Below are 14958 nucleotides of genomic sequence, written 5' to 3'. Positions count from 1 at the left end.
ATCGAGACCTAACAGTTGGGAGCACAGTTGAGAAAACACTTATAAGCCAATAGCGGAAGGGCGTATGTGAAAGCATAAAATCCCCCTTTCCTGTGTTTTTCAGGTCTAGATCTAGTAGCTGGCTCCACCTTCTCCATCCCAGGAAAAATAATCCCATAGGTAAGGTCTAAGCCCGTGGTGGCGAACCTATGGCACTCCAGATGTTCATGGACTCCAGATGTTCATGGCCACTAACCTGGATAGCTTTAAAAAGGGCTTGGACAGATTTATGGAGTAGAAGTCGATCTATGGCTACCAATCTTGATCCTCCTTGATCTCAGATTGCAAATGGCTTAGCAGACCAGGTGCTCAGGAGCAGCAGCAGCAGCAGCAGCAGGCCATTGCTTTCACATCCTGCACGTGAGGTCCCAAAGGCACCTGGTGGGCCACTGCGAGTAGCAGAGTGCTGTACTAGATGGACTCTGATCTGATTCAGCAAGCTAGTTCTTATGTTCTTATGGACTACAATTCTCAATTGGCCATGCTGGCAGAGGCTGATGGGAATTGTAGTCCAAGAACATCTGGAGTGCCATAGGTTCGCCCCCACTGGTCTAAGCTATCCCTGCTTCTTGAGGTCCCCCATTTTTTTTCCACACCGATTCCCAAGGCCACGCCAGTAAGAAGTATTCTCTCTCTTCGAGACCTGCGGCAGGCTGAAATTTTCACAACTTCTCACATGAGGGCTTCACTTTCATTGGTATTTGCAAACAGCGGCTGCAGCTGGGAAAAGGGATGTGGTTTGTAAGACAGGGTAGGGTGTTGCCAAACCTGCAGAGAGGGTGTTGCCAAACCTGTTCTCCCAACCTGCAGAGAATTTGTACAAGACAGATGAAACTGCAAGCTACAGAACCCTCAATATGATGTTCTCTTTCAGGATCCTCCTTCTTGGTCAGTATCAAATGGGTGGGTCGCGGGACTAGTGGTGTTCAATGGAATGATGGCAGGATTGGGCAGCAAATCCTGTTTCCTGTTGCCCAGATGTCTTCTCACTGATGCAATCATCTTCTTTCCAGAATGGTGGATGGTGAGGATGTCTAGTGGTGAGTACCGCTACACAAAAAGAATGCATGTATTGTGTGTGGGGGGTGGGGGGTGGGGGGTGGGGGTGGAAACGAAAGCCAGGGTTTCCACAGCTCCTCTGCAGAAGAATGGAAAGGAATGGCTGAGTTACAAGAACAAAAATTTATGATGGACAATATGTACATGCACATGCGTACATTGTTGGACACACTGGGGACAGCAAAGAAGTCGTGAGAGCCCCCTGCCTCTGTCGGTTGGGTTTATAGACCGCCCTCCCCCGAAGGGCTCAGGGCGGTGAACAACATATAACAGAGCACAATAATAAATTAAAATCCAACACATATAAGTTAATATGGCTCTAATAATAAACCCTATCTTATTAAAAATACAACATTATTAAACTTAGCATTAAACTAACATAAAACCAGATGGCGCCAGCTTCAGTTCACCCAGAGCCCCAGAGGGGGGATGAGGCGGTGGATCCACTTGATGTTATAATAAAGGAGAGGGAGGAAAGGAGGAGAGGGAGGGGGCCCCTATCAACGGCTAGGCTCCCCAAAGGCCCGGTGGAACAGCTCTGTCTTGCAGGCCCTGCGGAACTCAACCAGATCCCGCAGAGCCCAAACAGCTGGTGGGAGAGCGTTCCACCAGGTGGGGGCCAGAGCTGTAAAGGCTCTGGCCCGAGTGGAAGCCAGCCGTATCATTGAGGGGCCAGGAATCACCAGTAGGTTGGCCTCTGCCGAACGCAGAGACCGATTCGGGACATATGGGGTAAGACGGTCCCGCAGGTACGTGGGTCCCAAGCTGCGTAAGGCCTTAAAGGTTAACACCAACACCTTGAAAATGATTCGGTATTCTATTGGCAACCAGTGTAGGTGGCGGAGCACAGGCGTGATGTGTTCTCTCATGGCACCCCTTGTGAGCATACGAGCCGCTGCATTCTGGACCATTTTTAATCTCCGAAATGAGGAATAAACTGGTTAATGTGTGTTCCATTGGTTCATAGTGTAGGTCAGTGATGGCGAACCTATGGCACGGGTGCCAGAGGTGGCACTCAGAGCCCTCTCTGTGGGCACGCACAAACATAGTTGCCCCCCCACACACACACATACATCTAGGCTGGCCTGGGCCGCTGGGCTCGATTATTAGCATTAAACCTAAGACTTAGTTTTGGGAAAGCAGTGTAGGTAACCCTGTCAAGCACTGTTAAATCCCACTGATTTTCATGCGAAGAACTAAAGCGTGATCCTTTACCTGGGAGTAAGCTCGGTTGCTGGCAATGGGGCTTGCTTCTGAGCAAACCCTCCTAGGGTTGTGATTCACCCGTTGGAAGAGTTGCAAAGCCACCGACTACCACCAAGCTTACTCCCGAGTAATGGAGCCAACTGTTTTTTCTAAGCTAAAACCTCAGTATTCAGGTTAAATTGCCGAGTTGGCACTTTGCGATAAATAAGTGGGCTTTGGGTTGCAATTTGGGCACTCGGTCTCAAAAAGATTCACCATCACTGGTGTAGGTTAATCACTGTCCCGTGGATATTCTCACTCTGGTACACTCCGCGTCCTGAATGTTTCTGCACAGCATGCAGAGGCATATCTAGGGAAAATGGAGCCCAGTGCAAAATCTGAGTTTTCCACCATCCCTCCCCCATATGGGTGTTTGCCCTCCCCCATCAAGACCAAACAACATTTTTTTGCATCAGGTCATCAGGGAAGGAGGAGGGGTGTGGGGGAGATTTTCTACCCCCCACGTGACTAAATAGTCGCGGCCTGGTGACATTTGACTCCATATGTCCCCCTGGGCGGTACGCCCCTGAGAGTATGCAAAGATCTCCCATTTTGCAGAACCAGGCTGTGATACGTCTTCATTTTTGTTCTCTTTCTGTTTCAGGACGACCTTATCATGAGCCTTCCATCTCAGTGCATCCTGGCTTGATAGTTGCTCTTGGGGAAAACGCCACAATCTACTGCAAGGGCTACTACGAAGATGCTGCAACATTTTATCTGTACAAAGAGGATCAGAGTCTGCAGAAAAAGTTTGCAGATGCTGGGGCTGTGTTTACAGTCACCAGTGTCAACCAGTCCAACCAGGGGAGCTACAGCTGCAGGTATTGTTACAAATACAACAGATGCTCATTTCGCAGTGACAAAATAAACCTCCAGCTAGCAGGTGAGAACCCGACAAGGTCCTCTTTTCATACATGGCATTTAAAAGGGCTGTGCCTTTTCCCCATCTGTAAAACGAATGCCTTTAACATGCAAACGTCTTCGTCCACTTTAAAAAAATCTGCGCATGCTGCCAAGTATCAGCCTTGTTCTCTTTTGCGTTGTAGCTCAAGTTTATCCCAAGCCCTTCATCTCAGTGGAGCCCAGTGGGATCCTCACCATGGGGGAAACAGCCAGCATCCACTGCGACAGTGAAAACAACTCACACACGGATTTCTACCTGTACAAACAAGGGACTTCATTTCGTCGGAAAACTGAGGCCATCAAATCCAGTGAGGCAGTGTTTCACTTGACCCATGGAGGAATCTACTGGTGTACCTATTGCTTCGATTCAAACTCTGGTAAACAATGCTCAAATTTCAGTGACAACGTATGCATCAACGTAGCAGGTGAGCATGCGTGGGTGTTTTCATATTTCAGATCTATACATGAAATGCAAAAGCAGATGGGACTATGTTATACATATGCACATTTAATGGAGACTTTCTGCAAGAAAAGAGATTCCACCTAAACATCAGGAAGAACTTTCTGACCATCAGGGCTGTTCGACAGTGGAATTCACTGCCTTGGAGAGTGGTGGAGTCTCCTTCTTTGGAGGTTTTTAAACAGAGGCTGGATGAACATATGTTGGGAGTGCTTTGATTGTGTGTTCCTGCATGGCAGGGGGTTTGGACTTGGTGGCATTTGGAGTCTCTTCCAACTCTATGATTTGTGTCTCACTTTGTGTCTCATTTTGAGATCCTTACTTTATGCCAAACAAAAAGGTGTTCTTTGCAACTGGGTTAACCAGGACATGCAAACAGAGTGAGTAACTCTGGGTGACTCAGTACATATGCCCTGGCCCTGAATACCAGCCTCCCTCAAATCTCTACTGTGGGTGAGGACCAAGAAAGGAGCTACAGTTTTCTAGAGAGCCAGCGTGGTGTAGTGGTTAACAGCAGGTGGATTCTAATCTGGAGAACCGGGCTTGATTCCCCACTCCTCCACCTGAGTGGCAGAGGCTGACCTGATGATTGATTCATACGTCACAACCCCTACTCTGAAATGTCACTTGGCATTTCCCCTATATTCACGTCTATCATTGTAGCCTTCAGTGCTCAGAATCTGCTTTCTAAAAATATCTGAGATTCTCAGCCTTCTATCTGTTTCCAAATGTTCATAGTGCTGTTTCAAATACACTGACTCCTGGAGATACACACACACTCGCACACAGTGTCGAATCTATTAAGCTGGACAGCGTCAATTGGATAAGTAGAGTGAAGATCAACCAACTTAACTCACACACTCCCTGTGTTTTTCCTACCCCCAGATCCCAAACTTGGAACACCCTCCATCAGTGTGAGACCTGAGAGACACATTGTTCTGGGCTCAGATGTCACAATTGAGTGCGAAGGACCGGAAAACGGTCTGAACTTCTCTTTGCACAAAGCCGGCAACCCGATTGCATCACAAGCGTCAGATCCCAGTAGTAACGTAACCAAATTTGCTCTGCCTGTGAAGAGGTTGGGGGACGGAGGAAACTACACCTGTCGATTTCACCACAGAGAAAATCCCTGTGTCTGGTCAGAGTCGAGTAACCCTGTGGAGCTTGTTGTGACAGGTAAATGAACGAGAGTCCGGAGATCAAACACTCCCCACGGGTGCCTATAGCTATATTGTAGAGAACAGAGGCATTCAAGTGCTTAAATTCCAACAGCAACATCTCATCGAAAGGATCAGAAATTTAAAGGAATGGATCTGAGGTCAGCAGGAGGTAGCCCTGAAAAAGGCATACCACAGTACTTAGAGCCTTTGTTCAATTTCCTTTTGATCGTCTTCTATATGGCAACGCTAGTAAGCACTACCATACCATAAGAAGTGTTTGGATTTATATCCCCCCTTTCTCTCCTGCAGGAGACTCAAAGGGGCTTACAATCTCCTTGCCCTTCCCCCTTCACAACAAGCACCCTGTGAGGTAGGTGGGGCTGAGAGAGCTCCGAAAAGCTGTGACTAGCCCAAAGTCACCCAGATGGTGTGGGGGGGAGTGCACAGGCTAATCTGAATTCCCCAGATAAGCCTTCACAGCTCAGGCGGCAGAGCAGGGAATCAAACCCGGTTCCTCCAGATTAGAATGCACCTGCTCTTAACCACCACGCCACTGCTACTCTTCAAGGCTTTATTGGCATAGAAAAAACATAGCATAATACATAGTAAATATGTAATTTTTGGAAACTAAGATTAGACTTAAGGTCAAACAAAATATAAAAGGCCCATTTTTACAAGGACAAATTTAAAATTTCCACAACTTATCTCCCATTTTTAGCACAATGCAATTTTATGGTTTCTTGGAGAAATTTGGCTACTCTAAGCACTGAAAATGGATAGAATCCTTGTTTTATACAGTTATCCTTTCCACATTGGGACTTTCCCCATCACGGTTTTGATATGAGGGGGGATATGATTTAAGTCTATAAAATTATGCATGGGGTAGAAAATGTTGACAGAGAGAATTTTTTCTCTCTTTCTTACAATACTAGAACCGGGGGGCCTACGTTGAAAATGCTGGGGGGAAGAATTAGGACTAATAAAAGGAAACACTTCTTCACACAACGTGTGATTGCTGTTTGGAATATGCTGCCACAGGAGGTGGTGATGGCCACTAACCTGGATAGCTTTAAAAAGGGCTTGGACAGATTTATGGAGGAGAAGTCGATTTATGGCTACCAATCTTGATCCTCCTTGATCTGAGATTGCAAATGCCTTAGCAGACCAGGTGCTCAGGAGCAGCAGCAGCAGAAGGCCATTGCTTTCACAACCTGCACGTGAGCTCTCAAAGGCACCTGGTGGGTCACTGCGAGTAGCAGAGTGCTGGACTAGATGGACTCTGGTCTGATCCAGCAGGCTAGTTCTTATGCTAGTTCTTATATTGCGGGTCGACATAAGAAATTAAATGGGAATTTTGGGGGAATACTGTGGAATCCACAGGTGGCATGTGAAGGTCAGCAGACAACACAGAAAAAGTTTAGAAATTCAGAAATGCATAAAATATGTGTATAGTGTTTTATAATATATTTTCTATTGTAATACCATAAATATACACAACTCCTTTTTTTAAAGTTAAAATGAAAGAAATAGGAAAAAAATTAGATTTATTCTCTGGTATGAAGAGATGGCCAAAAAATGTTATGTGAATTTCCAGATCTCGGGGGTCGCCGCACCCCTAGCCCCATCAACGTGGGATAGATGTAAATCCTACACATTTTACTAACAACTGCAAGACCATAACCTGAATTCTAAACAGAAAAATGCTAAATTACTGTGTAAATTATGACAACACTACCTGTGAAAAAGATCTGGGGCTCATTCCGCACATGCAGAATAATGCACTTTCAAACTGCTTTCAGTGCTCTTAGAAGAAGAAGAAGAAGAAGAAGAAGAAGAAGAAGAAGAAGAAGAAGAAGAAGAAGAAGAAGAAGAAGAAGAAGAAGAAGAAGAAGAAGAAGAAGAAGAAGAAGAAGAAGAGTTTGGATTTATATCCCCCCTTTCTCTCCTGTAGGAGACTCAAAGGGGCTTACAATCTCCTTGCCCTTCCTCCCTCACAACAAACACCCAGTGAGGTGGGTGGGGCTGAGAGAGCTCAGGAGAGCTGTGACTAGCCCAAGATCACCCAGCTGGCGTGTGTGGGAGTGTACAGGCTAATCTGAAGCTGTGCGGAATGGCAAAATCCACTTGCAAACAATTGTGAAAGTGGTTTGAAAATGCATTATTTTGCGTGTGCAGAAGGGGCCTGAGAGTCTTTTAGTAGACCACAAACTGAACATGAGTCAACAGTGCTTTGATTGTGTGTTCCTGCACTGCAGGGGGTTGGACTTGATGGCCCTTGGGGGTCTCTTCCGACTCTGTGATTCTATGAATTATAACGAATGCATGAAAATAACAACCTGATCAATTCTGGTAGTCTTTGGATGCAGTTTGTGAGTGGCTGAATGGGTACTGGGAGCACATTCTAACTCAAGACCCTCTTAATTTACAGAACGATCCGTGATGGCTATATGGGCAGGCCTTGCTGCTGGTCTTCTCCTGCTTCCGTTTCTCCTGCTGCTTGCCTTCATATTGTACAGAAAACGGAAAAAGGGTAAGGGGACCTCTGGGCGTTATTTCATAATGAATAAGATTAAAGTGCATCCAGTGGAAACAGCACAGTCCCCCGTTTAGGGGCTGTTATCACCCCAAGTTTCACATCTGAAGGTGTGTGCCTACAAGAACTCTCATATGAAAGCTGGCCTCGCATCACTGTCTCACGGAGAGAAAGACTTCCTTTTTAAAAAGAAAAAAAGTCAGGAGGATGAAGTTCAACGCTCGCAGGGTTGAGCAAACAGGACTGAATGGGTTTGGAAACGTCTGTTGAAATCAGAGGAAGAGCAGTGCAGGATATCTAGTGGTCAGAGGGTAATCTGGAAAGTTACATTTCCTGCACTCATTTCTTTGGTGAAGCATTTCACGAGGTCTTCTCTCTTTGATTTTCAGGCCCCCAAATCAGTGAAAGCCAAGTCGTAAACACGGTAAGAGTCTTGTTGTTCTCATAACAAACCCTCTTGCTCAGAGGTGGGATCCAGCAGGTTGTCACCAGTTCCCGAGAGTGGGTTACTAATTATTTGTGTGTGCCGAGAGGGGGTTACTAATTGGGTCTGCTTTTCCGTTAGAAATTCCATTAGGTCCAAAAATCATAAAGTCCTGTTGTTTCCTATGTGGCTGGTTAGCGAAGGTAGAAAACGGGATAATTCTCCCTGCTGGGCTGTTTTAAAAACATGTTTTAGAAATATGGTAAAGTTCCTGGTTTCAGGAAAGTATCCTTCTTTTGATTTCTAGAAACAAAGTTAAGTATTTGAAAGTATTAAGTATTTGACAGGCAGTCAATTAGAGGAGAAGTAGTTGTTTCTGTTGGCAGTAGACGATAGGACTTGCTATAATGAGTTTAAATTATGGACAGAATGATGGAAATTAGGAACTTTTTTTTACAGTAAGAGTTTTTTACAGTAAGAGAAATTATTAATGCCCCGCCCCCAGAATGCCCGCCCACGCCCCCGTCGTGCCCCGCCCAGCCCCATTGGCACTACGCCACTGTTTGAATCCCACCACCATGGGAACCTGTTACTAAAATTTTTAGATCCCACCATGGCTCTTGCTGAAAGAGGAACATGGTTATGGAAAATGCCACCAAGTAACAGGTTTTGAGCCACCTCTACTCTTTAAGCATAGGTTGGTTGCCCTAGAGTAGGGGTGGCCAATCTATGGTGCTCCAATGTTCTTGACTACAATTCCCATCAGCCCCTGCCAGCATGGGAGTTGTAGTCCATGAACATCTGGAGCACCATAGGTTGGCCACCCCTGCCCTAGAGAAATGGTGGCAGAGCTATAGAGTTATGACGAGCCATTACAGGGGAAAGCAGTTCAAAAGAACACCAAAAGTGCCGAGGGGGACAGTGTAAGGACGATATCCATTTAAGGGTGGCAATTATGCTGTGCCAACAAGTATGAGCTATTAGCCAGAGTGTAGGGCTAGGATCTAGGAGATCCGGGTTCAAATCCCCATGCTGCCATGGAAGTCTACTCAGGTGGAGGAGTGGGGAATCAAACCCGGTTCTCCAGTTTAGAATCCCCCTGCTCTTAACCACTACACCACGCTGGCCAAGTGCCCCACGTGAGGTGGCCTGCTGGCAATCCCAGATTTTACTCGCCTTTTGTTCTGAAGCTACCATTCAAAATCTTTTCCTCTGCAACTGCACCGGATGAAGCCGTGGCAAGATCAGCCCCTCAGCTCCAGCTTTTCTCCTCTCTGCAGACCCTTAGAACTGACGCTAAAGAAGTCTGTGATGAAACCCCCAATGGAGGAGAACCTGAAGGAATCATCTATGCCGTGCTCAACCAAGACTCGCTGAAGATCAAGAGGACGAGTGTTCCTGACGTTCCCTCAGACTCCTGTTTCTATGCATCAGTGGCTGTTGACAGAAATGTGTTGGGCCGTTAGGTAGCTTTTGTGTTTCAGCATTTCATCAATGCACTTATTGTGATTGGCTCATGCACGGAGGGGTGCTTATTTTCCCATGCCCTCATAGACATGTAATCGTGCAGAGGGGAAAGAATGTGTCTGGAGGCAGTGAACAGCCACAGGTGCTGCTTCAGGAGGCCCAACAGGTAAATTATGGCAATGCTGTTGCTGAAAGTCTTATCCATATATCCTATTGATCTAGGACAGTGGTGGCGAACCTATGGCACAGGTGCCAGAGGTGACACTCAGAGCCCTCTCTGTGGGCACGCGCAGAGTCCACCCCCCACCAGCTAGGCTGGCCTGTGCCGCTGGGCTCAATTATTAGCATTAAACCTAAGAACTTGTTTTGGGGAAGCAGTGTAGGTAACCCTGTTAAGCGCTGTTAAACCCCACTGATTTTCACGTGAAGAACTAAAAGCGCTATCCTTTACCTGGGAGTAAGCTCGGTTGCTGGCAATGGGGCTTGCTTCTGAGTAAACCCTCCTAGGGTCGTGATTCACCCATTGGAAGAGTTGCACAGTTGCTTCAAAGCAAAGCCACCAACTACCACCAAGCTTACTCCTGAGTAACGCACGCCTCGAAGCCAACCGTTTTTTCTAAACTAAAAGCTCAGTATTCAGGTTAAATTGCTGTGTTGGCACTTTGCGATAAGTGGGTTTTGGGTTGCAATTTGGGCACTCGGTCTCGAAAAGGTTCGCCATCACTGATCTAGGGCTTAAAGATACATGGTGATCAATGCAACCCATGGCCAAGACTTATTCTTTTTGTCAGACACATACACAAACTGCACATTCATAATAGATTATTTTTGGAGTCTTCCAGGCCGTGTGGCTGTGGTCTGGTAGTCTTAGCTCCCAATGTTTTGCCTGCATCTATGTCATGGTAAAATGTGTTTCTCATCTGACTGTAAAATGCCTCTGAAGATGAAAGCAATTGATTTGGGCAAAATGTTAGGAGGAAGAACTACCAGACCAAGGCCACACAGCCTGGAAAACCCCCCAGTCAGTTGATTCTGGCTGCGAAAGCCTTTGACAAGTTCCTTTTTTGTCGCGTCAAAGCAGAAAGTTGCTGAGATTAGACTATAGTCATCTTCCAGTCTCTATCAAAATGACCTAAGCAAAAAGAAGAAGAAGCTTCCCCTTTGGCAGAGGTCTTTGTGTATCGAAACAAAAGAAAGATCCAGCGGTGTTTTTAAAGATAAAACACTTTCATGGAAACTCCTAGTACAGTGGGGTAAACGGCAGAATGTTTGGGGATACATGAAAACAATTGTATAATGTAGTGATGGCGAACCTATGGCACGGGTGCCAGAGGTGGCACTCGGAGCCCTCTATGTGGGCACTCGCACACACATCTAGGCTGGCCTGGGCCACTGAGCACGACATTTGCACACTGTGGTGAGCAGGAAGGACTCCGCTGGTGGGCCTGGTGCCTGTGCTCTGGGTGGCTGCTGCCCAAGGGGGTGGGGCGCAGAGGAGGCAGAGATGCTAGAGAGGCACAGAGCGGTGCGCTCGGGACTTGCTGGAGGCTAGAGCAGGCTGGCCCCTGCTCGAGCGGGTGGGGCGGAGGAAGGGGGTGCCAACCGGTTATTTCTAAACTAAGACCTCAGCATTCAGGTTAAATTGCCGTGTTGGCACTTTGCGATAAATAAGTGGGGTTTGGGTTGCAATTTGGGCACTCGGTCTCAAAAAGGTTCGCCAACATTGGTATAATGGAAGAAAAAGGTTCGATAACGTCAACAGCGCAAGACAAAATAAAGTCAAAAGTTAATTCAATGTTACGATGAGCAGCATTGCAGGTTTCCTTCATTATTTAACTCCAAGAAAAGCCTGCATTCCCTAGCTGTGCTTCTTGGAGAACGTGCCTCGGCAGTGCGCCCGGCCCTCTTCACAGGCTCTCAATCTCCTCTGCTTCATGGAGGTTTGAGTGCATCTGATCTGCCGGGTCAAAAAACTAGATTCAGCAAGCCATTTTGAAAACGCTAGCAACATTTGGACAAGAGAACGTGCCAGCCAAGTGCATCCCCGCCTCGTAAAGTAATCCAACAGCTCTGTAAGCCTTTTTTTCTCAGCCAACCAGATCTCTGTCTTAGCATCCAATCCCAATTCACCACAAGACAAAGGTTTAGCTTTAAAAGACTTTTATTCCAATCAAGTATTTTTTTTAAAAAGTTATCACGTTCCCTTAAAACACACACCATTAAAAACACAAACACGTGTTTCGGCCTTCACCCCCCCACCCCCACCCACAGGATACCTGCCTGATCGTGGGGGCAAGATCAACCCTGAGGCCTCCGACTCCCACTTTCTAACCACCTTCTCCAGTTTAGCACCATTAGAAATTCCTCCCTGCCTCCCCTGGCCCCTCCCACCTTTCAATCCAAACGGATACACACACAGGTCTGAGCGCATTCTAGCATCCTATCCCACAAGTCTGCAGCCTTTCAGGCAGCAGTAACAGGTTCAAGAGTATATGGACCTGGTTTAGTCTCCAAAACAAAACCCCGTTAACACACAACAAGGACGGGGGAATAGCTTATCAGAGCAATTGTTAGCGGTCAGTGCTCTACATAACCCATTGCCCCCATCATTAAAAGAAACGGAATTCTTAAAAAGGCCACCGAACAAAAAAGCAACTTTGTACTTTGTAAGGGGGAAGGGGGGGTTAGTGTTCGGTTTATTCCGGCCTAGACTTTTGAAGAACGCACACAGCCCTGTAAATATAAGCTTCACCTGTGGAATCACACCTTCCCCCCACCCCCCCACCTCCTTGAGCAAGAAAAAGGCAAGAACCCACACAAAATCCCTAGATGTGCTCAGTTCGATTTTTAAGTTTCCTAAGGTAAGCAGACAAATGCTGGAAGAGCCCTACGTTTCAATAAAGCATTAGGAGAATTACAGCGAGGGGGGAAGTGTTAAATGCCACATATTCCACCCCAACCTCAACAGAGATCTTGCACGTTATGGGTCGCGCAACCCCCCGCTATAAAAGAAGGCTTCAGCCGGAGTGAGCAATGAACCTGATACAGTGTCGTTAGAAATCCTGAACGTTGGCGGAGAAGGCAAATATTTTGCGGCCCTCCACCCCACCACTCCCTGAGGAACTTAGCTATCCAAAGACCTCTCCCGTTTGTCCGGTCTATTTTCCCACCCGCCCCGTATGGTTTAAGGTGTCTGAACACCTTCCTGAGAACAAGTTTACACAGGTGGTGCTGGAGTAGGAGAAATGGGGATGTTAAATAACAGGAGGACATGCTTGTTTTTGTGCAATTAAGAAAGGCTTGAAGAGCCTCTTCAGTGGTTAGAATCAACAAATGCAATAGATGATGTGTCTGGAATGAGACAAGTGACTGAATTTGGACAAGGCAGGATGGAGGTTGAGTCATGCCTGAACGAGAACTGTGGCTAATTTCTGACGGAAGGAAAGGAAATCACTGACGTCGCGTGCAAGGATGGAAGTTAATTTGGGTTTGCTTTTCTGAGGTTTACCGGCCAGCAACCCTCCGCTCATGAGAACATGCATTTTTTTTAAAAGATGTAAAAGCTGTGGGTATGGGATGAGGAAGAACGTGTCTAATGGACACAGTACTAAAAAAAGCAGATTAAAAAAGAGCCTAGAGGGGTATCTCGATGCCCCCCACCCCAAACGAGGTAGCTTAAAATGTAAAACCCATCTGAAAAGATGGGGAAATAGAGGCACAGAAAGGTGAAAAACTGAGCCCCGCCCCCTGCTTTTAGCAGGCAGCATTAGTGTCCCGGCTGGCAACATCCACCCCCCTCCCACAACATTTCACGACAAAAAGCCCATGACCGCCACACTCCCTTCCTCCCCTCCCCTCAGTCCCCATGCAACGGTACTACCTAAATGTTGGGTACTAGTCCACTACTAACAACAAACATGGGACAGCCACGAAATGACACAGCAGCAGGCAGGAAAGACAGACGCCTAGGCCCAGTTAGCACATTTGGGCTCAGAGCAAGTTAGGAAAATGTCATTTTTGGGGGGCACAGATGCTGGTACTGTACACATCAATACGCACAGGTGAAAGTGAACCTCTTGAACCATTTCCTGATGGCTTCAATACAGATGGTCGGCTGTTTGCTCGAAGGACGCAGAAACAAAACTGGTAGTGAACCATCGTGTCTGAAACAAGGAAATGTGGGAACATTTGTGATCAGAGGACGGCACTGGTAGAGCCAGACATTGGCACAGAAGGAGCACCATACTGGAGACAGCTGCACCGCATGGTATTGGGTGTCCGCAAAATCACTTGAGGATGTGCAAATGGCCAGAAGCAGCTGGGATAATTTGTTCCTAGTGAGAAACTAGTATTAAACTAGAAACATCTGAGCCAAACAAAACCACCAGAACAAAGAATGCTTGAGGACACAGCCAATGTGAGAACTGCAAAAGATGTGCGATTTCACCAGCACACCAACTTTTTCAGTGAACAGTAGTGACTGGTGGTATATTATACAGATTGGAATTAGAGAGAATTGGGTGGAGAAGGTGCAGGAACGGAAGCAACTGTCGACTTTTATGTAAGGGGAACAGCAGACACACTCAAAAGAAACAGCCTCCAAAGGTTATTTTAAAACTTTGCTTCAAAGTGTGGACTGTCTAAATATTGACCTGGCAAGGTGTAAAATACCTTCTTTATGCTGAGTGCGCACTTTCTCCGGGCCTTCATAAGCATCTGTGCAATTGCCAGCATCTGTGAACATTCTCCAGAGTCTACCATAGCAAGGCTAATCCGAATGATTAAATGTACCCTATTAGGGCCCAAAGAAGGCCAAAATTCGTAGCTGGAAGGTTGTAGGTTCTCTTAAGGTTGCAAAATGGGTCTGCCTTTTCCGAAGCTATCAGATGAACAAAGATTCTCCCTGCATTATAAACAGTTTAATTCTTGGGACAGAAGGAGCAGTCCTAGCTGCAAGTTCTCCCTCCATACATAAGAACTACCATTAAAATCTGCTTTAAAAGCATACACACACACATACGTAATATCCCAGAAATCAGCATTTGTGCCTGAAGACCTGTGAAAAACAGGTTGCCTAAACATGTCTGTCCTGGAGCCAAAACTCTTCAAAGCAGCTCTAAGGCTCTTGAAGACAGACCTCAAGGAACGATGGACACTAGCATCATTCTTCAGCTGGAACATGCCTCTTATATAAACAGTCTTTCTAAGACTGAACAGCAACATGCCAGGAGCCACACAGGAAAGGAAAGAATCCGACCTTCAGGATGTTGTGGGTTTTCCGGGTTGTATGGCCGTGTTCCAGTAGTATTTTCTCCTGACGTTTCGCCTGCATCTGTGGCTGGCATCTCTGAAGACGCCAGCCACAGATGCAGGCGAAACATCAGGAGAAAATAGTACTGGAACACAGCCATACAACCCGGAAAACCCACAACATCCTAGTGATTCCAGCCGTGAAAGCCTTCGACAATACGATCCTCCTTGGACTCCTGGCAAAGCGTACCCCAACTCAACACTTCAAAGTTCACGACAAAAATTTTGCCTGAACAATTAAGCAAAAATTCACAGGAAAAGACTGCTGCTCTAGTGGAGGATCCAGTAGTTGCTAGACTTGAATTCCCTGCTAACCCTCTGTTAGGTTTCTAAACAGCCCAGCGATCCAAAAGAGAAG

At 46.6% G+C, this 14958-nt stretch overlaps 1 protein-coding gene across 1 annotated transcript; it reads left to right on the top strand.

The window, feature by feature from the left end:
- The first annotated feature begins 1053 nt into the window (after positions 1 to 1053).
- LOC125444293 (immunoglobulin superfamily member 1-like) lies at positions 1054 to 9393 on the top strand. The gene is made up of 7 exons (XM_048516720.1): positions 1054 to 1063; positions 2948 to 3226; positions 3390 to 3671; positions 4592 to 4882; positions 7295 to 7396; positions 7789 to 7823; positions 9104 to 9393. Exons 1-7 carry the CDS (start codon positions 1054 to 1056, stop codon positions 9287 to 9289), a joined length of 1185 nt encoding a protein of 394 aa, XP_048372677.1. The 3' UTR covers positions 9290 to 9393.
- The last annotated feature ends 5565 nt before the right edge of the window (positions 9394 to 14958 follow it).

The sequence above is a fragment of the Sphaerodactylus townsendi genome, linkage group LG15 (genome assembly GCF_021028975.2).
Source record: "Sphaerodactylus townsendi isolate TG3544 linkage group LG15, MPM_Stown_v2.3, whole genome shotgun sequence".
NCBI lineage: Eukaryota > Metazoa > Chordata > Lepidosauria > Squamata > Sphaerodactylidae > Sphaerodactylus > Sphaerodactylus townsendi.
The sequence above is the reverse complement of the archived record's forward strand: the minus strand, read 5'-3'. Positions and strand labels throughout refer to the sequence as shown.

What these genes read in the sequence shown, in the direction of transcription:
- LOC125444293 (XM_048516720.1), top strand. An exon ending in CGTATGCATCAACGTAGCAG is followed by an intron (nt 3,672 to 4,591) that starts GTGAGCATGCGT and finishes TCCTACCCCCAG; the next exon opens with ATCCCAAACTTGGAACACCC. An exon ending in GTACAGAAAACGGAAAAAGG is followed by an intron (nt 7,397 to 7,788) that starts GTAAGGGGACCT and finishes TTTGATTTTCAG; the next exon opens with GCCCCCAAATCAGTGAAAGC.